General features: G+C 37.3%; 1 protein-coding gene across 4 annotated transcripts in view; it reads left to right on the top strand.

The window, feature by feature from the left end:
- The window catches only part of Mettl25 (methyltransferase like 25), a 101,429-nt gene that overhangs the window by 17,972 nt on the left and 56,294 nt on the right, over positions 1–27,163 (top strand). For all 4 annotated transcript variants that reach the window (XR_007590614.1, XM_050135446.1, XM_050135447.1 and 1 more), the window contains exons 6-8: positions 17,799–17,893; positions 20,562–20,591; positions 23,910–23,983. Coding sequence is in view for 3 of the 4 variants with exons in the window: in XM_050135446.1 (XP_049991403.1) it covers positions 17,799–17,893; positions 20,562–20,591; positions 23,910–23,983 (199 nt within the window). In the remaining variant the exon portion in view is untranslated. The remainder of the gene's footprint in view (positions 1–17,798; positions 17,894–20,561; positions 20,592–23,909; positions 23,984–27,163) is intronic.

The following is a 27,163-nucleotide window of genomic DNA, read 5'->3' as shown; positions in this document are numbered from 1 at the left end:
TTTACAGAAACACTTCAGACACTGTTACTATTCCTTTAGTCTCAAGTATTCTTTCCCATTTGTTATTTTTTGTGATTTTTTTGTCAAGAATTAGAAATGTAGTGGATTTATTGTCTATTGAAGATGTCCTTATGTGCTTAAATCTTAATCTTTTCTAAAGTTCATGTATCTGGTGAAAACTACACAAGTTAGTTTATGATGTCCCTTTCAACACTAAGAATTCATGGCCTCACATAATTCCCATGTGATTATTTAATTAATTGTACTATTAAGAAGATACAATTTTGCTGAGTTTCAGTAACATTCTTAGAACTCATCATTCTAGGACGAATTTCAAAGCCTTCCATCATCAGACAGGTGTTAGGCTACCTTTAGATGTCTGTTTATTGTAAACACCAAAATACTAAATACTTAAGTAATAAAATGTTTTCATAGTGCAGTTCAAATATGGATATAAGTTATTTTAATAAGCATACTGAAAAATATTTCACTATGTAATAATCTAAAAATAAAAATAAAATTATAATTTTCCAAATAAAAAATGAAGGCCAGGCTGCCCATCAGAGATTCCTCTGCCTCTGCCTTCTGAGTGCTCACTTTAGAGGTTTGCGCCATCATGCCCAGCCATTATTGTGACTTGAATTAGCATTTAAGATAAAATCTTTTCTTGCAAATCTAGTATTAAGGAAAGTAGATACAATATCACTTTTATATTTTTTATCATTTCTTTGACTATAAAATGGACTTACTGAACACTAAAAATTTTGCAAATACTTGAAATCTCACTAATATCTGATGTATATCTTGTAGGACTTATGTTTGTAAATATTTGTAAGTTTTGCTTTGATTGTGATTATAATCTCCATTTGACTGTGATAGTTTTCTCCATTTCCAAATAATTAATATTTTTAAAAGAAAAATCAGCATACTTAGATTTCTATGAGCTTAGGAAGCTTTAGTACTGTTATTTTATTAGAATAGTAGTATTCAGTCTGTGCTCTCTGGACTCTGCCTGCAGAGAAAAATGATAAATGTGTTGGCAGCTTCTAATATAGCATTTGGTTGGTACATCTTATGACAAATCTGTCTATATGATAGAGCTTCAAAACTATGTTTTAAATTTGTTTCAAAATAGTTTTTAGGCTATTAGTAGTAGCAGTTGTCTTATATATTAGTTAGTATTTTAATAAAATTAAGTTTGAATAGGAAATTGTGATGGTTCAGGCTCATAAATTTGAATGCTTGACCACTAGGGGAATGGCATAGGTTTTTGAAGCCTCAGTGCCCACTTCCACCCGCACCCTTCCTCCAGGAATATAACCCAGAGTCCACCAGCGGGGGCTGAGCAGTCTAGTTAGTGACTCTGTGGGGACCATTCTCACTCTAACCCCCCACCTCCCAAAGAAAAACGTGGTAATGAGCCATTAGACAGTGTACATGGCTTCTTGTGTGCAGAATTAACCAAAGCAGCTTAAATATATTGATAAGGATGAAAACTATATTGAGTTTAAGGGAGTATTTCAAAGAAGTCATCAAGTATTGAAGCAACTGTCAAATAGGTAGTAATCAGCTTCGGTTGGGTCAAACAAATATGTTCATCTTAGTGTTATCTGTTTTTCTCATACATACCTGCAACGAACAGAGTGTTGGGAGTTGTGGTTGTCAGGAAAGCACAGTACAAATCGAAGGACAGTGGTCTGACTGATGTTTGAAGTGGGTGGAGCTATAGACAGCATGAGTGACTACGAAAGCCTAGACATCAGAAAAACAGTTGCACAGCCAGGGGGGGGGGGAACATGTACAAATCCAAGTAGTAAGTTTATGTTTTAGTTTTGCCTGCACTGTTCTTTATGTTCTGTGCAAAGCCAGGTAGATTTGGGAGCCAGGTAGACACTTTCACCTTTTGCCACAGTGCACTTTGATTTTCTTACCATATCCTCAGTGTAATAAAATGAAATGGATAGCCATTCCTGCAGTTTTTATAACAGTGCTTCTTAGCTCAGATTGCACCACTGAATCAAATTTGTCACTCTAGGATACTGGAGAACTGTCTGTGACCACCTGAGTTTTAGTCTCCAGGTACAGAACTTGAATATATGTTATTTTAAGAAGTTCTGCAAGTAGTTCTAATGACTACTACTTTGAAAACAAGGAATTTATTATGATTATTTTAATACATAGAATTTGAGAAAATGCTTTGTAGAAATATGTTTCAGAAAATACACCCAACATTTATTTTAACTTTTCCTATGCATAGAGTTAGGTGGGCTGTTGAAATAGGAGTGGAGGCAGGGCTGCGTCCCCAGCACCCCAGCCGCCTGCTAGCTCATGCCAGAAATAACAACACACAAACTGTATTCATTTAAACACCGCTTGGCCCATTTCTATCTATCCTCTTCTCGGCTAATTCTCACATATTAATTTAGCCCATTTCTAATCATCTGTGTAAGCACCCCAAGGTGCACCTACTGGGAAGATTCTAGCCTACGTCCATCCTGGGTCTGAGGAGCTTCATTGCTTGCATCTGCCCGGGAGAGCGGAGCATGCCTCTCTGTCTGAGGCCTCTGGCTCTGAGAGGAGCTGCATTACTTCTGACCTCACTTCCTCTTCCTACCAGCATTCTCTTCTGTTTACTCCACCCACCTATGTTCTAACCAATAAAATGGTCCAAGCCAGTTTCTTTATTAGCCAATGACCTTCCTCCATCATTTCTCCTTTTTCTGTTTAAACCAAAAAAAAAGGAAGGCTTTAACTTAACATAGCAAAATTACATATAACAGAACAGTTATCAATTAAAAATTACAATAATCTATATCATAACTAAGGAAAACTATAACTATAACTAACTATTCTTTAACTCCATCAAAGACTCCAGAAAGATATACTATTACCTAAGCAAACAAGAAATCCAAAACTCTAGAAATGACAGAGACATCTCGCTGCCTGGACAGTCACCCAAAGTTCCTCTGTACCATTCGGGCATCCATCTTCGGCCTACAGGCCCATGGTTTCCAGCAGACATTTCCACAAATCAGGAAATTTCAAAGGCAGTCACTATCTGCTTGTCCTGAAGAATGTCTTGCAGACTCTTTCATGAATCAGGAACCCCAAAAGGTCATCTCACCTTTAGGCAAGTTCAGCAGTCCTCTCTCTGCGGGTTCTCTGTGTCCAGTTTATGCAATAGTCCAGGCAAGAGTAGTTTCTTGCCCAAATGGCTATCAGACTCCATAAGGATCTTCTTCGATGCCCATCTTCCTCTTGAAGTAGATTGGTGATGCCAGGAGCAGAGTGTCTCATTGTCATGAAAAGTCCTAAGTTATTAAAACATTTAAAATGCCATATTCTATAATCTTTGAAAGATATGAAGAATGCCTATCTAAAATATATGTACATATAGAAAATCTTAACTAACATAACTACAAACTTGATTATTATGATTATCTATTAACAATCTATATTCTAATTATACATTTACATTTTTAAATGTACTACACAATCACAATACCTTAATCAATATCAGAAATACATATACATATAACAAAACTGACCTTAAATCCCTATCAATAAATCAAAATCTATACTAATGCAAATTATTCATATCTCTATCATATCCCTCTTTAAATGTAAAAGAACGTTTATAAACCATATTTGGGAACATGGGCGCAGTTTTTTTTTCTCTCCAAACTGCTTCCTGCTGAATGGGGGCGTCGTTAATTAGGTCTTTCATGGTATAACCTGTGTGCTAGTTTCATCTCAGTTGGCAGTTGAGTGAAGCAATTTTCTGAAGGTGTTCACTGCAACCTTTCAGGAGGGCGTGGTCCATCATACCATATCGGAATAGAAGAAATGAACAGGGTCTCATCCTCTGTGAAAACAAAATAGGAAACTCCTTTCGAAAGCATCATGTCCTTAGATCCAAATTTCAAAGTCAAGGCATCAAAATCTCTACATTGGATTAGTTCAGCAGCATTTATAAACAAATATCTTTTAGCATCTGTTGCTCCTTCCTCAGCATTCAAACAATTCAAAGAGAGCATAGTAGTATACAGTATCAAGATTCTCTGTGTATTTTCCATCTTTGTACGCTTTATTTTAACCTCTATTTCGTTTATTTTTACTTTTATTTTATATTCTCTGTATCTCTTTGACCTGGAATAACTCTGTAGACCAGGCTCTCCTTGAACTCTCAGAGATCCTCCTGTCTCTGCCTCCCAGGCATTGGGATTAAAGGTGTACACTACTATACTTTGAACTCACAGAGATCTGTTTGTCTCTGCCTTCTAGGCACTGGGATTAAAGGCCTGTGCTACCACACCTTGAAGTCACAGAGGTCAATCTCCCTCTGCCTCCCAAGCGTTGGGATTAAAGGCGTGTACTACCACACACGACTTCTCTTTTTCTTACTTTAAGAATTTTAACTTTTAGTCTGCATATTATTTTCAACACACTGTAAATCATTTAAAATTTTCTTTGTCTTTGAATCTCTCTTTACTATATATCTCTCTTTTTCTCAACACGAGCCTTTATTACTGAGCAATATGAGTAGGATTAAAGCCGTGGCTTTGCCAGCTAGATCCAGTCCATTCCTTAGCTTTCCAGCCTCATGGCGGAGATACAGGCTGTAGCCTTGTTTATAGACACAGGCGTTTCAAGGTCCCTGCCAGCCAGCGAGCTACAACAGACAACAGTCAAGTCGTCTCTCGGTAGTTGGCCCTCCTGCCTCAGTCAGAGTTTGCCCTGGCAGGACGGCCCAGAAAGCTGGCATTTTTAAACAGCACAGCTTTTTTTCCTGCTATAGCTGAAAACCGAAAAGCATGCGTTCAGCTTTTCGTCAACACCATTTAAGTGTTTCGTGGCAGGACCTCTTAATGAGCTGCAGGGTTTTGCAGCTTAAGCTGAGTCAGGAAGCCTCTCTTAGATGAGAGCGCTTGCTTGCCTCTAGCAAGCAGAGTAGACCCGAAAAATTGTTGCTACCAAGAAAACAAACATGCTTTACTCTTTCCCAAGCTTTCTCAGGCTTTTTGTGGATTCAGTTATCCTCACATTGGGCAGCCATCTGTTGAAATAGGAGCGGCGGGGCTGCTTCCCAGCACCCCAGCTGCCTGCTAGCTTATGCCCGAAATAACAACACACAAACTGTATTCATTTAAAGACTGCTTGGCCCATTTCTAGCTATCCTCTTTTCGGCTAATTCTCACATATTAATTTAGCCCATTTCTAATCATCTGTGTAAGCACCCCAAGGTGCACCTACTGGGAAGATTCTAGCCTACGTCCATCCTGGGTCAGAGGAGCTTCATTGCGTGCATCTGCCCGGGAGAGCGGAGCATGCCTCTCTGTCTGAGGCCTCTGGCTCTGAGAGGAGCTGCATTACTTCTGACCTCACTTCCTCTTCCTACCAGCATTCTCTTCTGTTTACTCCACCCACCTATGTTCTAACCAATAAAATGGGCCAAGCCAGTTTCTTTATTAGCCAATGACTTTCCTCCATCAGTGGGCTCTATATTCAGATGCCCTTTGCAGATCAGAACCTAAAGTTGAGCTGCAAGACCATAGCAAGACATATCAAAGTGAATGTGCAGAAAACCATACTCATCATTGTTCCTAGCAGAGCCCTCAGAACAGGCCTCTAGCCTTTTAGCAGACACATGATCAAGAACAGGAAATTGGGTTGTAAATCTGGAGTGATAGGTTTGAAACTAGACGGACTGATGGAGGAAAGCCTGAAACCAGCAAGGAGTATCTGTGACAGTTAATTTTTATTGTCAGTCCCATGAGATCTAGACTCACCCTGGAGACAAATCCCTGGGTGCAGCTGCAAGAGATTATCTAGATTGGGTGATGGGAATAATTAAATGGGAAGACTCCCCCTAAATGTGGATGGTACCATTGCATGCCATGGGACTCTTGACTGGATAAAAAGGAGAACGCAAGAGAAGCACAAGCATTTGTTGCTTTCTGCTTCCTGGCTGTGGATGCAAAGTGACGGGTTCCTTAATACCCTGCTGCCAAGATTCCCGTGTACTGTATTATTGGATGGGAGCCAAAACTAGCAGCTTTGTCACAAGGAAACAAGCAACTAAGAGAGTATCCAAGGTACTTATGGTACCACTAGAATGTTGATAGCTTACATTTCTTTATTGGTATACATATGGGTGGGTTTGTGTGTGTGTGTATGTGTCTGTGTGTGTGTCTGTGTGTGTGTGTTTAACAACCAATGGAATATAAATGTAGCCTTACTTTGTATATGTAATGTACACTGTATGGTCCTGGTATTCTTTTTAAATTGTTTTAGTATTTTGTTTTTAATGTATGTTTTACTTCCATGCATGTGTGTGCACCATGTGCCTGCAGTGTTCAGAAGAGGGCACCAGATCCCCTGAGACTTGAGTTAGAGATGATTCTGAGCAACCATGTGGGTGCGGGAATCAAACCTGGGTCCTCTGCAAGAGCTACAAGGTTCTTAACAACTTGGCTAGCTCTCCAGTCCTGGCACTAGAGTTATTTACAAAATTAGAAATATATCACTTATATTTTTTAGTGATTATATTAAAACTGTTGACTTTGCAGGGCAAGGGAATTTTTTTGGAAAGGTTATCATAATTCCTGTCTGATGTCAAGCTCTAGATTCCATAGATCCCTGTCCCAGAATAGACAAATACGTTATGTGTCCCTTGCCTCATATCTTAGCCATCTGACCCTTTGTCCTCACTTTATTTGAACAGCTGTTTTTAAGTTGATTTGGTGTATAAATTTGAGTTGTTAATGGTCTTACCCAATTTAGTAGACGATTCTGGTATGTACACTGCAACTTTTTAAGGTTTTATTGACTATGTAAACAATATGTGTCTTGCATGAATATATTTACCCAATAACACTGTGGTAGACCATAGAGGTGGTCTGTCATGAATATGAGTTTTCAGGAAAAAAAAAAAAAACAATGTTCTGTAAGTCATTATAATACTAAATTTATCCCATATGTTTTTAAAAGTGCTTTTAGATATTTTACGTTATGAGCCAGTAGCCCCCAAGTGAGTGCTAAGTACCAGAAACAGTTTTACTGTAGTGCATCATGGAATATTTTTCCAAAGCTTAACCGTTAACTAATGTTTTAATATTTTTTCTTGATATAGATTATTACCATAACTAATTGAAGCAGCCATATTATTTCTTCTCTTTTAGAAGAAGTAAGTTGTTTTGTTTTTGTTTTTAAACATTTCAATACAACCTGTTTTTTTTCCTGTATGAGTGGAAATAGAGTGCAGTGAAACAGACCTGAACTGACCCAGATCCATGCAACTCTTCCTGATAAGGGAACCTTAATCTTGTTCAGGTATCATTGATCAGGGAGATAAAAATAACATTAGAACCAAGTGAATCTCATTTATTCTAAATTATGCTGATTCAGTTGAGTTGGGAGTAGACATATGACATAATTGATGGTGTCGAAGCATGAGAACACAGCTCCAAGGGAGAGTTTCTGGCTATTTTTGTTTTGAGTGTGTTTTTGTTGCGCCTAATGTTTTTAAATTCATTATTAGTGTAGGGGGCAGCAAGAGGATGCTGTAGCTTGTGTGCAGATGTCAGAGCATGACTTGTGGATTCCTTTCTGATTTTCTACCTTCCCATGGGTTCTCAGCATGAGCTCCAGTATCAGGTTCAGCAGCAATCATTACCTGCTAAGCCATCTCACTAGCCCTCTTTTTGCTCCAAAGCACAGGACATGTGCCATGGTTGGCTTTTGTCTTGTATATGTGTTGGTTCAGCCTAACAGAATGACCTGCATCTGCCTACTGTCACATTAAAATGACTCGTTAGACATGTTCAGTGCTCTGAATGAGCATTGCAATCAGTCTGAGGGAGAGATGGACGGTGACTTCCTTACTCTAAGTTTATGTGGCCATAGACGACAGAACTGATCTCTGCATGGTCCAGTCCTTCCCCACCTACTCCACCCCGCCTGCCATTTGGAAGTCTGCTGCAGTCATCATCAGTCAAACAGCCTGATGAGGGTACTTGCCCTCAGTCTTTAATGTGTTATATGGTTCCTCACTGTCATAGTCTTCCCTTTGCTAATCTGTCTGGTTATTTGATTGTTCATTTATTAGGCTGGGAAGTGTGGCAGACACCTTTTGAGAGCATCTTTCTCACTGATACATTTCCTTTCAAACAAAAGTCGCCAAAGGTTAATGAAAACTAGATATTTAGTCTGATTCACTGTTTGGTTTTAAGAGTTGGTTTCATTGCTTTAAAGTTAGAGCTACTTCATCTAAATCATCAACCTTTCTAATGCTGTGACCATTTAATATATTTCATGTGTTGTAGTGACCCCCAACCATAAGATTATGTCATTGCTACTTCATAACTGTAATCTTGCTGCTACTAAGAATCGAAAGTTAAATATCTGATACATGGGATATCTGATATGTGACCCCCAAGGATATCAGGACCCACAGGTTGACCGCTATGAATCAAAACTTAAATATCTGGTAAACAGGATATCTGATATGTGAACCCCCAAGATACAAGGACCCACAGGTTGAGAACCACTGATCTAAAGAGATCTGGAGGTTGAATAAAAGTATGCTGAACATATCATTTGAAAATCTAACATAGCTGTATAAGACGAACTTTTCTTACGTTTCTTCACAGCTATAGTTGTGCTGATGTTGTATAAAGCATTGTTATGTGCATTATGTATAAGTCCCAGTTTTCTTGTTGAAGCAACTAAGTCACCTCATCTCTGCTAAACGTTCCAGCCACTGACATCTGTGAGTGCACTTTTCCTCCTGAAACTTAGATTTTTTCCAGATTTTAAATTTCTATGATGAAGAGAAAATATTTTTATTAGCTGATCTGCCATTATGCCTATGACATTACTAGACTTGTAAGAGAATGCTAATGCAATATTTGAGAAAATAAAATTTCAAAACAAATTATTGATTAGTTATATTCAACTAATTAATTTTCATTGAATTATTATTGGTCTTTCTAAATGTCCTCAATATTTAAAATGAAAATGTTTAACAACTTGTACTTTAAAACTACTTTGAAATTAAAATGAGAATTATAAAAGTATGAGAAGATAGGACATATTTACTAAACCCAGTGCATAGTAGTTAGGAAATCACTAACACTAGTTCAATATAGAATCATGCTTTGTGGAATATTCCTTTACACTGTGTGAATATATATCTGCGATTGGTTTAGGAGGAAAGTTAAATGACCAGTAGCGGGGCAGAGAGAATGCTGGGGAGAAGGGCAAAGTCAAAGGGGGACACCATGAGATGCAGAGCGAGCAGTATGGGAAGGAGGCGCGTGAGGTAAACAATCCTTGAGGCAGCACACAGATTAATAGAAATGGGTTGATTTAACTCATAAGAACTAGCTAAAAAACAATCCTAAGCTATCAGCCAAACATTCATAATTAATATCAAGTCTCTGTGTGGGTACTTCAGAGCTGGCTGACTTGATAGAGCTTGCCAGTGGTCACAATGAAAAACTCTTTCTACAGGGCTTAGGGCTAGGGATCATTCAACAAACTGAGCGCTCTCCCATAGCCATTTCTGCTAGGTATGAGGTGTATCCATGCAAAGTTAGCTAAATAAGCTTACAACATGGTAGAATTTGTTATAGGCAAGAAAAGACTAGTGCCAGATGCTCTAGTATCTCAGGGTAACTGATGTGTGAGTGTTGTGGTCATTATACACACTATCTTCATTCTTTCTTTTTTCCATATTGCTGTGATAAAATACCCTGGCACAGGCATTTTAAGGGAGAAAGGGCTTATCTGGCTATGGCTGCAAAAGAATACAATCCATCATACAGCAGGCAGCGGAGGCTTGGCAGCAAGAACAGGAAGCTAACTGGCTGGTCACATTGCACTCACACTTGCGAAGTAGAGAGTGAACAGCAGGTGAAGCCAGGTTTTAAAGCCTCAAGTTCCACTCAAGTGGCCCACATCTTCCATCAATGCTCTCCTTCCAAAAGGCTCCACAGTGTTCTGAGACAGTGCTACTAGCTGGGGAGCAGGTGTTCAGAGAGGTGAGCCTACATGGACCATCTCCCATCCCTACCCTCCACAGTGTGGTCTTAGAGCTAGGAAACAATCTGTATTAGAAGCATAGAGATGATAGTTTCTAAATTTCCAAAGGAGTGCAGAAACGCTGTTCAGGGGAGACAAGTTGACCTCTCATTTTCTGTGCTCTCCTTGAATAAATCAGCTTGCCTTTGTAGCGCTTCTGTAAATTAGTGTAGGAAGACGAAATTACCTGGGACGATCTCTTGTGGCTGAAATGATATTGGTATTTGATTTGAATACAGCTTTCCAAAGCGCTTTGTTATTTAAACTTAGATTATTTTTATCTAACATTTTGACTTAGTTTTTGTCTCATTTTTCTAATTATACTGGCTTTCCATAACCAGATATTCTGATTTCCTGCTGGGATTTTTTTATTTGGTTCATTCTGTGAAGTTTAAAAATACCAATGTTATAGTGCCCATAAATTTCCTGTTCCTCAAAGTTTTTATGTCTGATTTCTAATCACAGCAGATACGTACCTAAGCTTTCATCTTCTTAATCATCAATATTAAGTTTAATAGTTAGCTGACTAATTAAAAAGTGTCAGGACCTGTCTTAGGTTGAGAAAATATCAGGGCCGATTAATCTTGGTATTGTTCTTTGAGAGCGAAAGCAGGTAGATAAACTGTATCCAACTTGAGCAACACTTAATTATATAGCTTTTCTTTTGTAGCATATTGCTTTTCTTTTTAACGGTGGACCTATGTCACAGAAGTCCTTTTGGCAGTTGGCATGGGCGCATGCCGATATTTGTAGGTGCGTTTGGCATTCTCTGGGCAGTTCCTCCACACTAACAGCTGCAGCTGATCTCAGTCAGCTGTGTGTTTCCCAGATCGTTGGCACGGATTTATTTTTTGCTCTGGGGCATCTTTTAAAAATGGATCTTTAATGCAGTGTCCTTCTTTTTTACTTTAGCTTGCCCCTCATTATTTTTCTCTAATTACTGTAAAATGTTTTTGAAGCTTATGTAGGTTGGGTATATTGAGCACAAAAATGTCTGCCTTATGCTCGTTTGTGGTAAATAAAGGAAACCAAGAGTATAAATGAATAAATCTAAAACAAAAAAATCAGCTCAGAATTAGTAAAGAGAGGCCTGAGGAGATGGCTTAGTTGGTAAAGCTCTTTGCAAGAGGATGTGAATTTGGTCCCAGTGTGTGCACACTTGGGTGGTGGCAGCACTTGTAATCTCACCTAGGAGGCAGGGCACCAGGATTCCTCTGGCTCACTGGGCAGCTCCTAGCCTGATCAGTGAGCTCTAGTCTCAGTGATGGATCCTGTCTCAAAAAGAAGGCAAAGTAACGGGCTCCTAAGGGGTACCAAACTTGGTCTCTGCCCTCCATATGTGTGTACCTGGACAGACATATGCACCTGTACACAGACAGGCACCCACATCACACAGAAGTAGTAGAAAAGAGAAATGATTTCAACTGTATACATAAACAAATATTAAAATTAATAGAGTTGGCAAATAGCCCTTAACAAAAACTAGTTTACACTAAATTGCATTTATATGCAGATCTGGATTTGATTACCTTAGGGAAAATATCTTGAAATATATTTGCTAAAAATATTTTGCATTTGTTTTTTCTGAGGAAATCATACGCTAATTGTCTAAATTTTATCCTTTTTTCTAAAGCAACAAAAATTAAGATATAGCCTAATCTTTAATATTAGTATAAAGGTTATTCAAAACTTCCACTTATAATTTAATATGGTTTGTTTGTTTGTTTAGTCAAAATCAGATTCTTGCAACAGAGGGAACTCCTGTCATACAAAGTGATATACCCCATTAGGGAGCTGTTGTTGCAGTATATGCTAGAATAATGCTGTTTTCCCTTAGTGCCTGAGTTGTGCCAATGAGTAGTCATGACTGAAAATGTAAACCAGTAGTACCTGGCCTGGAATCCACCCAGACATTTTTAATCTAGATAGAACTCTTAGTATGTGTGCTTTTTCCCTGGTTCCTCCTCACACAAGAGTGGGATGTTTGAGTCACTCATTTTACCAGTTTAAATTTCAGTCTCTCACCAGAGCTCCATCATAGACATATCCAAAAATATGTGCATCTTGTAGCACAGACAAAACACTGTCTAAAGAGAGAGAAATCAGAAACTGTAAGATATTCTTACCGTTATCCTGATGGCCATTATCAAAATGTATCAAAATGACCATTTTGCCATTGGAGTTATTGCCTTTAAAATATTCTTTGAAGCAAAAGCATATTTTTGGAATCCATGTCTTAGGGAATCAAAGCCAGGAAAAATGAAAGGTGCTTAATTCATATTTACAGAATGAACCCATAGCGTTGAGCATGTGCCCATCGTGTTGAGTTCTAGAACCTTTGTCTAGTAACTCCTTTCCAATGTGAAGAATCATTGTTAGCATTTCCATGGAAAGTATCTTTTTAAGATACCATTTTCACTAGCTAGGAGGACTTTTTTTAAAACTTACTTTTTAATTATGTATTTTTTAATCTTATTGTAAGGTTATGTAAAGTTTATTGTTACACTTTATTATATTCTTTATTTTCTATGAGTATGATATGTTCTGTGGTTTAATTACGACTTTCCTTTTAGCTTTAACATATTTGAGAAAGCAGTAACTTATTATTATTTTGGAAACCTTAGCAATCTAATTAAGTTTATTTTTAGGTAATGTTTCCAGTGCCATTTGAAACAGCCTTATTTATAAGCTGAAATGATTTAATGCAGGTGGAAAAAATTAAAGAACCTTCAAAAACTTACCATATACTTGCATGGATTCTGATGCTAATTTACATCCCAAGGTAGATTTATAAATGAGCAGTTCAGAGATGCCCTCTTTACATGTTAGTCCATGTGCGATGCATGATCAAATGTATTGTTTACATCTATGAAATTGACAAACAATAAATAAAAATATTTTTTAAAAATTAAAAAACAATAAAATAAATTTACTTAAGAATGATTAAATGGACAAATGTCCAAACTCTGAGTAGAATAATTTTAGAGTAGGCTGATGACATTGCTAAGAGGAATGGTTTGATGGCGTCACGAGTATGTGTACTAATAGCCATGTGCCAGGGGTATACATTAAATATATGCATTCATGCCTCAATAAAATATTAGCAAGAAAAAAGCATTGTAAAAATACATATTAGACATGATTCGGTAAAATGTAGGAATATTCATTAGCTAGTTCAGGTTCTGGTATGTAGAGAGCAGTAAATAAATTTCTTTGATTATATTTGTTACACATGTATGTTTATATATTCATAAATATATGAAAATAGAACTTGTTGAGTCCATTATTTGTTGTTTGTGTATATATGGTTACAGAAAAGAATAAGTTTACATACATTATTTAAGAATTAAAGATTTAGTAATATGCACCAAAGTTATATTCATTCTAAATCAATAAAGTGTGAACCTGTCAGAAATTGGGTCTTTGCAAATGTCCTGAGTTTAATGAGTGCCCCAGATCTAATGACTGTCCTTGAGGTGATATCAAAACAATGGAAAAATACATAAGAGAAAGCCTGTCATACAAGCTAAAGCCAAAATGTTGCTGCCACAAACTAAGGAATGACAACGATTCCCAGCAGTCAGAAGAAACTTGACTAAGGACAATGCTTTACACTGTGTGGCTTGTGAGAACTACTGACGCCAGAGACTAATGGGGGTAATGTCATTGCATACTGAAGTACAGGTAAGAAGACCATAGGAAAGATCATAAACAGATTGTGGGCTTCATGCCCACTTCATACAAAGTACTTACAGAGTAAGTTTGGATTATTTGCCTGACATTATGCTTGTGAAGGTATGTGTGCAAATAAGGTACTCAGTTACCCAACAAAAGCTTTACTACCAACTACACACTGCCTACATACTTCATGTTTGCATAAAACTATGAGCATTTGAGTTCATACGTCTTTATTCAAATAAAATATAAAACAGATGTAGAAAGTTAGGATTAAGCTGTGAGAACATTTAGCACAGACAGCAATTAGCCAGCAAGGTGAGATGAAGGGAATTAAACCCACAAATAAGAGACAGTGGTGTCATGGAAAAGACAAGACTTGTTTAAGGAGAGAGAATCAAAACCTCCTAAAAATTTATAATGAGAAATCAGTCATTGAATTTAGGGCACATCCCCAGCTAACTAATTTGCAAAGACTCAATCTTGGGTCTGGGAAAATGGATAGTTATTAAGAGTACTTGCTTCTCTTATCAAGGAACCAAGTTGGGTTTCCATTAATCATCTCAGGGAGCTTACAGTTGCCTGTACTACTAGTCTAGGGACTCCAGGACTCCAGCTCCTCTGCTGGCTTCCTTGAGCACCTACAGATGTCTGTATGTATTTCTCATGCGCATGGGTTCAGACACATATAAATGAAAATTAAAACAATTCTTGGGAAATAAAGACTCGATCTCTTTTGAATTTCTATAAGAGTTGAGAAAAACAAAATGTGTTGATGTGGCCTAATTGGGTGTGTGCTCTCTTCGGATAATATTACTTTTAAGATAAAGAATAAGCAATACTAAAAGAAAGTAAACTCTGGTATTAGTAAGTAAGTGTTACATGAGTCAGTCAAGAGCTAATGAAGATAGGTAGTAAAAATCTATTATTTGTATTTGGAGATTAAAGGGGGAAATAATAGAAAATGGTTCTAAATTTTAAGTTTGTTTACTTTAATGGGCAGGGGGAAAGGACTATTCGAAGCGCTGGAAAGATCCCTAAATAGCAAAAACCTCCAAATAATTATAAGAACTAATAATGGTGTGCTAAAGGAAGGATTTTGCCCAGAATTATTATTTAAAGGTAGCATGGAAGTGATCTAGACAACAAGGATGGCGTGCCCGACTGCTCTAGAGTAGAATGACATGCAAGAACATGGTTAATAGAAACAGTGAACTCTGACTTTCATCCAAGATATGAAGCTGCATTCTTCACAGGAGTTTGAGGAGATCTAATAAATGACTTCCAAAGAAATTTAACTTTTACATGAAAGACCTTGGCTGAGGTTTTCAATTATTTTAATGTCCTGTGTTCAAAGAACTGAGCTGTGAGCAACTACAAAGGCAACTGAGGCAGCTTCCGACAGCACACAATGATTCCCTGTCTATTAGAGGGATACGGACGGATTCATAGAGCTCCAGTCAGTGGTGACAGTCCTGTAAGTTGCCTTACAAACTTAAAAGTTTGTAGGTGCTTTAGGTGGGGTTCAGGGAACCAGGTCATACATTAAGACTGCACTTCCCTCCTTCACGCTATAGTTTAGGGTGTGTGTGTGTGTGTGTGTGTGTGTCTGTGTGTGTCTGTGTGTGTCTGTGTTGGTTTTTAATTGCTCACACATTTATATGAGAAAGATGTTTCAGTTTGGTGATTGCCTATCACATTGACCTGAGGGAATGTCTTAGGGGAAGAGGTTGGCTTGATTATCAATACCACACATTGTGGGTGGTAGTGTTCTCTGGTTTATGGTCTTGGACTTTATAAGAGAGTAGAGTTGAGAGGTAGTTGAGAACCTTTAATCCCAGCATTTAGGAGGCTGAGGCAGGTGAACCTCTGTGAGTTCTGTGCCAGATGCAGCCTGGACTATATAGTGAATTTTAGAACAGCAAGAGCCACATAGTGAGACACTGTATCAAACACACACACACACACACACACACACACACACACACACGATCACCAATTCACAGTTTATTTTCAAGACTCTACTGAATAAATATGTGTACTTTATTTTAACCATGTTTTCTACTTCTCCCCAATTGCAAAGTCCTACTACTACAGTCTTACATTCTCTCAATCCCATACAGTACCGCTGATGTTGGATCTGCTGCAAGAGACATTTAAGGAGAATAAGGATTAATAATATCACCCTGTCAATTCATGTATATGTGAGCATCCAAGGGGTAGCCAATAACCTTTTTTATAACAAACAGCTTCAGAGACTCCTAACCCCCCTATTCCATTGTGCATGCTCTGTCCCTCTTGTTTCCATTGTTGTAGTTGGTCTACCACAGTAATCACATTAGCTAGAAAAGAATGAAGGGAGGAAAAGAGGATGTCCACCACATTTAGCATTAGAGTTTGCATCCATTGCTTCTGCACACATCCAGTCTAGTCCTGTAGCTATATCTTCTAGTAACTCTGTGGGAAACTGGAAATTTCAGTTCAGTTTCAACAGTTAGACCCTCTCTGAGTACAAAGAACAAGGAGAGGGTGGGATTAGCTTTTATTGGAGAGTTGTAACCATGCTACGTAATATTTTTTTTTATTTATTTTATACCTGCTCTCCAGTACTTCACTCTTTGCAGTAAAATCTGGCTCTCTGTAGTAATTCTTCCAGTAAGCAAGAGTTATGTCTCAGTCAAGTCAAACCTTCAACAAGACTCAAACTACTTTTTTAGGTAATCTTGTAAATAGCAGTGGTCCAGGAACCATGTAGTCTGGGTATACTTCAGTGACTATATGAATCCTGTGTTATTGCAAGTGAGATGGATTGTGAATGTGGATTGATATAGCTTGATAACTGAAAACATGAATTCTATGCAAGATTATGTAAATCAGTATATTTTCTTAACTTGGTTATGCTCACTTTCCCTATCTGAAACATGATAGTATACTTAGTTCATAGAACTGCTACAGACTAAATCAAGTAATACATTTAAATCACGTGGTGTAGTATTTCACATATTGAATACCATATCAATACTAGAATTATGAGTACCCAATTCTGAAGGTAGAGGAAGAGTCAGGCTTTAGTCTGGCTTTTAGTGGGGTATATTATAAATTTTAATGTAATACTTCAATGATTTATGGCCTGCATAAAATTTGAAATTTATCTCTTAATCAAAAGTCACCCAGTCTGTCATAGTACAGATGTTTCCTAGTACCTCGGTTGCATTTTCTTTTATGAATTTTTCAAGTTTCTATGTTTTTCTTAATCTAACAACGATGTATATTTATCACAATTTTCAACTATTTCTCACAATTTTAATAGCATTGATTATCTGTTTATGAGACTTCAGTTTAAAATATAAATGGTTTGTTTGCTTTCCCAAAAGCATAGTGGACACAATATTTCTATGCAAGTTGTTTGAGCCTTAGCAAGTTCTATTAAGTCTGAATTAGTTGACAATAGAAATGTTGATTCTTTGTTGTCATTATTTCAGTTATAAGTGCAGTTGAGCGAAATGGAAAAACATTACAACTTCTTAAAACAATGAAAAACTGAAGAGTCCGTACAGCTGTTCGCTTTTAGAAAAATGATCCTAGTGAGAAGGAAGATGGTCTTCCGGATTGTTAGGAATGAATTCGTACTTTCTTTAATAAATTGCTAGCTGTTGTGTATTCCTTTTCATTTTAGAAAGGTAGGTCAGCAATAAATGCCAAGAATGTTGTTAGTTGTCTCCTGTGGTTACACTAAGCAGGAAGGCTGTTGAATTTTACATTTCTTTTGCTAAATCTTACAAAAATAGGTTTTGGCAAATTAGCTAATATCAGATCTGGAGATTAAACACAGGGTAGCTGTTGTCGAGGAAATATATTTGATAACATTAACAAACCATCAGTTAGCAAACTAGAATGCGCTGTTATTAAACATCTTGTCACCGCTTCATTTTTATCACTGTTTGACTTCCTCACTGACTGATTTGCTTTCTCAATAGATTATTTATTGTAACTGGAAAAGGAAGAATTTTGTTTAACTAATCCTTTTTTGCCGTCTGCAGAATATGCTCAAGAAAACTGGGGATTTCCAATGTGCCGCTATCTGAAAGAGGAGAGATGGTGCTTTGGCCGCAATGCAAGAATGTCAGCATGCTTGGTACGGCTATGTTTCCTAGAAAGATGAAAATCTTACCCAGATGTTATGCTAGATTGTGTTAAATGTCAGATTTTAACAAAGCATACCATTAATGTTTTTAACATTGTGATTTGTGAAAAAAAAAGTGATAAAGGTATTCAACCATCCATTTTACATGCTGCATCATAGAAAAGTTTAGATGTGGTTACTTATTTATAATATGAAATATATCAACTACCAGGTCTTAAACACAGAATCAGTTCAGTACTTTATACATAGTTTAGTATTGTTTTTGTATATTTGTAAAAGTCATTTTGCTTTCTGATTTTCTTATAGAATAGGAAACTATTAACTATGTGAGACATGAAATAGCTAGTCAGAAGCATTATTTTGTTTGACTTGACTTTTGCTCCTAAGTGGAAACCACTTTAGGCCTTGGCATTCTTTGTTCATGATACCATGTTAGCCTGTGAAAGAGCTGGCTAAATATTACAGGTGAATAATTATCACCAGAAAGCTTAAATCTTATAATTAGTGTGGTGGAATGAATCTAGAAAACCAAATTGTAGAAAAAAGACCATAATTAATATTGTACTATGTATTTAAATATTTTGAGGATAGTGTTCCTACCCCATATACCTAAAAAGAAAATGATAATGGAGATATGAAATTGTTACCTGTATCAATCATTTCACTATGTATATGCAGACATCACAACATGTTGGTTTATTTTAACATACAGTAACTTTTTAAAAATAAAATATAGTTCATTCAACAATTGGTTTAATGTCCAATCATTAGATAAATGAATTCTTCCGATGCCCATTGTTTCTAAGGTACTGGTCTAGTATTATGTGCTTATGTGTAGCTGCAGAGATTTTGGATCCTAGGAAGAGCTTAGAAATCTATTTATTCTCAAATAACCATTTTCTTACGTAGCACACTTGATGTACTTCTCTGGAGATTTCTCCTCTTCCTTCATTTTCTGTGGGAATGAAACATGCTCAGAATATGAGAGTGAAGAGTCCTTCCTAGAATGTCGTGATCATGGAACGCTGCTAGCCAGCCAGGCTTATACCCGGAAGGCAAGAAATTGAAATAGACTTTTTTTAGGGGAGTTAACTTGATGTGCATTTCTTCTGTAATATTCACTGGAGCACATTTTCATACAATGAGCACCCCCTCAGGCCCCACCCCAACTGTGTGACATGAGGAGAACATATGTAAATAAAGTTTCAAAGAACAAGATTTAGCTGATCAGTTTCTGACTAGCCACACACAATTTCAGGTAAGCTACCAATCATGAGAATGATCTTATAGGTGTGTAGAAATTGTGCTTAAACAAGATAGTCTGTAGATTACATTTTAATTTAAAAAGTGTTTGTTTCAGCTATAGCTAAAGGACCTGTTTCTAGAAACCTAGAAGCCTGAAGCAAAACACAGATATTTAAAATCTCAGTGATAAGCTTATGCAGATCAATTATGCTTTATTTGGCTTGTGTTTGAAATGTTCCTAATTAAAATTTAAAAGAATTGTAGTTAAATACTTAGCATCCAATAAATGGAAATATATGTCTAAGAAGTGAAGAGTTTTGTAAATGTCTATTCCATATATAAATTATATGGTAAATATCATGTATGTTCAATATGATTGTTAGAAATGTTAGGAAATACTATATAAAAATGTTTGTGTTCTTAAGTATAAGTGTAAATTAATACCATAAAGCTGTCAAAGTGTGTTACAGTGGTTCTGTTAGTTACATTTGTGTAGCTATGGCTATAGTACCTAATAGGAACAGCATAAGAAAGCTTTACAGTGGTTCGCAGTCCCCAGGATCCAAATTCATTGTGGCAAGGAAGGCAGGGTGAGGCAGCCCAGATCATGGCAGTGAGAGCATAGAGTTCACACCCATTGCACATCAGGAAGCAAAAATGACCATGACACCACCAGTAACCAGTCCCCACCATCTAGAATGTCTCTTGAATGTTCTATAGCCTCCCAAAATAGCGCCAGCACCATACAAGCATTCAAACACGTGGGGACACTGTGTGCTTCAACAGGATCCATTTCTTCTGGCGCTACAGCAGATGAGAATACACTCTGAATTCATGCATCACACAGATTCCTCTTCCACCTACAGTCTCTTCATGTTTGCTTGCTAAAAGACGAAACTAGAGATCGGGAGGTTGCTTACTGATAAGAGTGCCTGCAGAGTTAAGTACAAGAACCCGAGTTTAACTCCCAACTCTGGAGTAAAACTGAAAGGATGGAATTCCACATCCCATAAATCATAAGACGTTAAAAGAACTTTATAAACACATCTGTGTCTGTATCGTACATGAGAGCAGCTTTGGATGTGATTGTCTAACCACACTGAACGTGAGTCACACTGGCCGTTTTTATTTCTTGCTGCTTTCTGATTCCTTCCATAATTCATAGAGTGTATAATCAGAATGTGATCATGTTTTGTGTATGACACTTTCCATTATAAATTAGTCCTAATTTATACAAGCCTATGAACTAACATTCTTTAATAATATTGATACTTTTAACTATGTAAACTTACATGTCATCACTTAATTAATCTTTTTGATTGTCAGTATTGCAAATTCTTATAGGATAGATTTATAAATCTCGTAAGACTAAATATGTCAGCAATCTTTGCCTTTTTTTCCTTTCTCCTCTAAGGCATTGGAACGGGTTGCAGTTGGCCAAGGGGTAAGTGAGAGTGTTTAGTGTAGCTAATGAACAGGATCGTTTTCTCTCAAGCCCTCTTCAGACGTGACCTGCTGCTGAACTTGAAACCCAATGGATTTTAGTAAATATCACCTCTGCTTGTCACCGCTGCTCCTTCAAGTGTATACATGCTCTGTGTATTTAAAGTGAACTTTCCGAGCAGTACATGGAGGTTTGAAGAAAGTATCCACATTATGCCGTTCTCCAACCTCTCATTTCTTCATCCTGTATTAACAATTTGTAAATATGTCCAGCAAATGTTGTAGCTGACCATCAGGCTTTTATGGGGTTCTTTCAAGGAAAGAAAATGGTATAATGTGCAATGTATTATTTAAGAGTAATCTAAAACATGTTTCATTTGGTTATTTGATACCTTTTTCAATTTCATTAGTCTTTAGCTGAAATAGCCAAACAGGCTTGCAGGGATAAATAGAAGTTTGAGATATTCTAAATATTCATACAGTATACTATACTATCATCTGCTGTGTATTCATCAATTTTTAAATTTGAAATTTTAAAAAGCAGTTTTGAACATTTTCATAAAATTATTCTATTGAACCTAAATTTGAAAAGATCTATTGTTTCTTTTTCAATGAACATTAATGTTAATTGTATTTTAAAAATAATAATTGCAATGACAAGTATTACTTATCTAGACCAGTAACATTGATAAGTCATTTGATAAGTCCTTTAATAAGTACTTTCGTGGTGGTGGCAGTTGCTTTTTCCCCCACTGTATTAATTTGCCTGTCTACGGTCTCATGGTGAATGAAGTGAGGGAAACAGGCGAAATGTTTAAAATCAATAACAAGTGCTCGGTAATTGTCAGGTGTCATCACCAATAATAATTATCTTGAAAAGAATAGTTAAATCTAATACAGACCTTTCCAAAGAAGTTTACAAACTTCTTGTCAATTGTGGTAATAAATACATAGGACTGTGAGTTATGTGTCATTATTATGCTCTGATATGCAGGAGGCCACTGTAAGGTAACAAATGCTAGGATTTCAATCTCTATTTCCCACCAGACATCCTTAGCTTCTATAATGTGCACTACCTTAGTGGTTCCCTAGGGCCCTGGGAAAGAAAGGAGCCTTTTGTGTTGTTGTCCACTAGTGGGATTGCTTTTTAAGTTTTCTAAGGTTTTGCTCATTCGGTCTGAGGACTTGGATGTTATTTTAACCTTATATAAGAACATGATCTGCAACAGGAGGTTAGTGATACAGCCTAGCTCCCTAAATTAATTGCAGAACTGTGACTTGTAGCTTCTACCCTTTGCCGAAGTCCTGTGCATCACATGCATAATGCATGCCTCAGGGTACACACTCTGTTTTTTCCTGGTTTTAAAATGCACTAAGAGTGTTAAGTGACTTTGTTCCTTGTGAAGGAAGAAAAGTCAATTCTAAGCCACGCCCAGTTTAACCCTTGAACAGTCAGGCACAGGCTGCTTGGGAAGTTCTCTTCTCCTTTCCCTCTGTATTCACCAGGGTGATCAGCCTAGTTATTCCAAGAGTGAACGTTTGAAGGCACCTCATAAGTCTCTTCCCTTTCTCTTAGGAGACAGCTGTAAAGCTTTAATTTGCTCAGGGTAACTGGGGAAAGATAATTGATTTTGTTCCCTTTTTGTAGGTAGTAGGTTTTCTGCCTTAAAACATATACAAAATTTTATTTAGTGTTTGACTTCTGCTGAACTAAATATTAAATATATTTATTCTGGTTAAACATAGAGTAAAAAACAGCTGGGAAGAGAACTCAGTTGATAAAGTGCTTGCCTTACAAGCCAGATAAGGTGAATTCAAACCCCATGTTACAAAGCAGTATGGTAGCCTGCACTTGTAATCCCAACCCTGGTGAGGCAGAGACAGCCAGCCCAGTCTACTTGGTAGCTCTCAACCAGTAAGGGACCCCATTCTGACAAGAAAGGTAGACATGGGCCATTGCTGTGGAAAAGCACCTGAACTTGTCCTCTGCACATGTGCATACACATCCACATAAGAACAAACATGCATGTGTAGAAAGTAAGTTAAAATTCCAACTTGTCACTGCAAAGGAGAACAGAGTCTGAAAAGATTGGGTCAGTGAAATATTTGCCCCACTGAAGTCTATTCTTAAAACTTAACCAGGTATTTGGCAGTTAATTTCATCTTATTTGACATCTCAAAAACATCTATTATTGTTTGTCTTCTTAATCTTTGCTCATATTTCATATTCTCTCTCTCTTCTGCCACCCCCCTCCTTTGTTTTTTTGAGACATAGTTTCTCTGTAGTTTTGGTGCTTGTCCTGGAACTAGCTCTTATAGACCAGGCTGGCCTCAAACTCACAGAGATCCGCCTGCCTCTGCCTCCCGAGTGCTGGAAGTAAAGGTGTGTGCCACCACAGCCTGGCTTTTTTCTCTTTCTAAAATAGTAAAAATTACTAGCATGAATGCTAGCTTGTTGCTATTATTAATTTTTCTTTATCCCTATACTGTCAGTCTAAGAAGTCCCTTAAGGTAAAGTGGCATTTTGGTGACTTTTGTAATTTTTTAAGTTTAGTTCCCAAAGCCCATATTAGACAGCTCACAACCTCCTGTAACTCTAGCTTCATGGTGCTCAGCATCTCTGGGCCTCTGTGGGCACGTGTACACATGCCTGAATTCAGACACACACATGCATATAATTGAAGAAGTAAAATAAAACTTGAAAAAGAAACTTGCACCATTCATGAGACACCTCTCCATTGTTTTCCTAAAAGCAGGGTCTTCAGTTTCCTTTGTCCTTTTTAACTCTCCTCTTCAAGTGTGTGGTGCCATGGGCTTTCATGCTTCAGACATAGTTTTAAAACATTTCCTATAGGCACTGTCTTTCCCAGTGTGAAGCCTAGGTCTGGTCCGCATCAATTAGGAGAGCCTCATGATGATATCCTTCACACACGTCCTTCCCAACTCTGCTGGACTTCCGAGATGATGGGGATGGACTTTAAAGTTGATTTCTTCCCATTAGCTGATCCTTAAGCTATTTGGAGGCAATAGCTTATTTTTTTTTAATCAGTTATAACTTTTCTTCCCCATTTACTGACATTCCTTTGACGGTTTCTTGTTTTGTTTCAGAATTACTTCCTCAGCAAGAGTTAGTCCCAGGGTAATCCTTTAATTTACAGTGGAAAAACTGTAAAATATTCTACTCTTTGCTTAACAACAAAGTCGTGTTTGTAACATTTATGAGTTCCCAAGTCTCTAGTACTAATTTTGTTTCTAGGTTTTATTTATTTATTTATTTATTTATTTATTATTCTTACACATATATCTGCATTTTTTCCAGCTGCCTACCGAATCACTCTTCTATCGCGCTGTTCTTCAGAATATTATTAAAGACTATTATGGCATCACCAAATGGTATGAGAATTTTGCTTTGTAATTCTGCTGGGGTCTAGAGGTAGACAGTTTTCCTAGGAGATGAAATACCAAGCAGCCAAACAATGAGTAAATAAATATCTGTGTTATATTGTTAGCTAAGTGAATTTTTAATATTTGAGTAAATTTATGAAGGATAAATTATAATTAGTTTTTGTGTGAGAGAGTACATTGAGTTTATTAATAATTACTCAAGGACAATCAGTGTGGCCCAGAATTGACCAAAGCAAAGAGGAACAGGGATGTCCCTAACTTCAGTACATTTCCCCATCTGTAGCAGTGGATTAATAGTGCAGCCTCAGGGCGTTTCTAGAAGCAGAAAATGTGACCGTGAGACTAAAGCGAGTGGTACGTTGTTTGGCGGTCAGTTGGAAGTGAATAGATGGTGGCTCCTCCATCATTAAAGCACCTTGCTAATACATCATTTGTTCTATTCATATTGAAGAGATTGGATAAAGCAGAATGAAATATTGATATATACAACAACTTGGCTGAATCTCTGGAGACTTACATTGGATGAATGTAATTATAAATTATAAAAGGATATAGATTGTATGATTCTGTTATTATATGTCATGGGGGTGGAAATATAGCTCAGGGGAAGAGCATTTTTCTAGTATATACAAGTCTTAGCACCACAAGGGGTCAGGGTGCTGGGGACAACAAGGTAGACAGGCCAGTGTGTTCATGACAGAGCTGTAGAGTAGTAAGATACTGCTGATTTCCGGGGAAAGGGAGAAAGGAGGAGGAGAAAGGCGTGTGGTGTAAGACAGCAAAACAAGTGATGCTCAGGGGAAATACTCTCTTCCTGATAGACTCTGTATCTGCTTTGCCAGCTTGAGGCCTGGTGGGAAGATACACAAAGGGTATACTATGCCTACTCCTTCTTACAGCTTTGTGTGATCTTCCACGTTAAAGTAAAGCATTGAATAAAAACAATGGGAAACAGCGTGTACATAATAGAACATATAAAACATTTTAGAGTCGAGTTATAAAATAACAAGAAGTGACCACCATTTTTAAAGAAGTGGATGGTTTTAAGTATCTTAGAAAGAATTGACTAAGTTAGAAGTATAGGTCAGCAGTGCAGCCCTTGTCTAGCATGTGTTGGGCTATGATTTTGATCTCCACTACAAAATGAAAAAAAAAAAGGAAAGAAGGGGATAGGAGACAAAGAGGGAGAAGAAGGCACAGCATGTCAGGAAGCAGTAGTCTGCTGGGGAAGATGGTGTCTGGAAGGAATGTCAGTAAACAGAAAGATGAAGAATGCCAGAGGAAGGCTAGAGGTGCACGGAAAGTAGGGAGGAGGATTCATTGCTGCTGAGGAAGATAGTGAACCAGGCGATAGAGATACTGAACAAAAGACAGGAGTCAGTAGATGCAGAAAGTGCACAAATCTCAGCAATATTTGGAAACAACCTATAGACACATATTGAGAAGAATTGTGAGAATAAACACAGGACTGGGAGGGAGGGAAGAAGTCTTCGAGGGAACTATGGTCTAGACTAGAGACTACTGAGGGGAGAAAAGTGTTGCTGCTAAACCTGAGGACCTGAGCTCCATCCCTTGGACCACATGGTCACTCAAGTTACACACACACACACACACACACACACAATTACAACATGTATAAATAAATGTGATGAAAATTTAAAGAACTTCTATTAAATAGGAAAACTTAGAAGTGAAATCATGCTCAAAGTGCTGGATGAAAAATTGTCTACAGCATAAGATATTTAAAAACCTGGATGAAATAAAGATATTTTCATATAGAAATAGCAAATATGCATCCTACTAAAAGGAATGCTAAATGATTTAAATAACTGTGATTTTCTGTAGTGGTCTCCATCTGTTTCAAGAGAAGCAATTGTAAACAAAGAACTATAAGCAACTGAGGGAAGCTGGGAGCAGGAAAGGTGGTTCTCCCTAGGGAAGAGCACACTTATTGGTTGTCCAGTACCAAACTGTCAGCCCCTAAGACATTCATACAAGTAATATTGCTCAGACTGGACAGGTTACATTTAGGAATAAATATGTATATACATATACATACGTGTCTGCGTAACAGTGAAAAGAAACGGCCATGGCCTTGAAGGAAAGAGGGACAGAGTATATATTGGGAGGGTTTGGAGAAAAGAAAGGGAAGGGATAAATGATGTAACTAAATTATAATCTCAAAACAAAATAATGTAGGGTAAATTATTGTAAAGGCCAGGAGGTCCTCGGAAAAACTTCCAAGCAAATTTTGCTATTACATAACCAAAATAGCATGGTATCTGATATATTTTTCTTCCTTCTCTTTTTAAATAAAATATACGCAGCAGAAAGAAATCTGAAATCTATAAATTATTAAACATAAGATCTTAGGATGATAGTCAAATATTCAGAAATAGGATTCTTTACCTAGACATTATTTAAAAATTTATTTGTTGGGCTGGAGAGATGGCTCAGTGGTTAAGAGCATTGCCTGCTCTTCCAAAGGTCCTGAGTTCAATTCCCAGGAACCACATGGTGGCTCACAACCATCTGTAATGGGGTCTGGTGCCCTCTTCTGGCCTGCAGATATACACACAGACAGAATATTATGTACATAATAAATAAATTTAAAAAAAAAACTTATTTGTTGCATGCCTCTGCAATCTTAACTAAAAATCAGCCATAGCTAGACTATGCATGATCCAACACACCACCGAGCTAATCAGGATGCCGAGGCAAGAAGACCAAAATTCTAGACCATATGGAGAAATTCTGTCCAAATGACCCAAAGAGAGGATGAAAAACAAATAGTATGACTAACAATATACCTAGCAAAAGTAATTTAAGACACTCATGAGGAATTTAGTAAAATATAAACATACCGAAGAACTCTTAAAATTTTGAAAAAATTGAAATTAAATCCTCCAAATGATTGCAAAATTACTGTGACTCAGTGATGGATATCCCATAATGATGTGTTAGTACAGAATTTACCTGTAGCATGAATAATAAAAACCGAGAGACAGAAGTTGGGATTCAACCCCAAAACCAGAAAAGCAAAGCAGACAAGCCACTAGAGAAGTCTTACCTCTACCAAGGCTGGGTGTCCATAAATTAAGCAGACTAAGTCTCCCTCTCCTCCCATTTTGTATTCTCTCTAGTGCTGGGATTAAAGTGACTCCCTAG

The sequence above is a fragment of the Alexandromys fortis genome, unplaced genomic scaffold, assembly GCF_014885135.2.
Source record: "Alexandromys fortis isolate MF-2015 unplaced genomic scaffold, M_Fortis_MF-2015_v1.1 scaffold_24, whole genome shotgun sequence".
NCBI lineage: Eukaryota > Metazoa > Chordata > Mammalia > Rodentia > Cricetidae > Alexandromys > Alexandromys fortis.
Note: the sequence above shows the minus strand (reverse complement) of the source record. Positions and strands in the feature narration are given on the sequence as shown.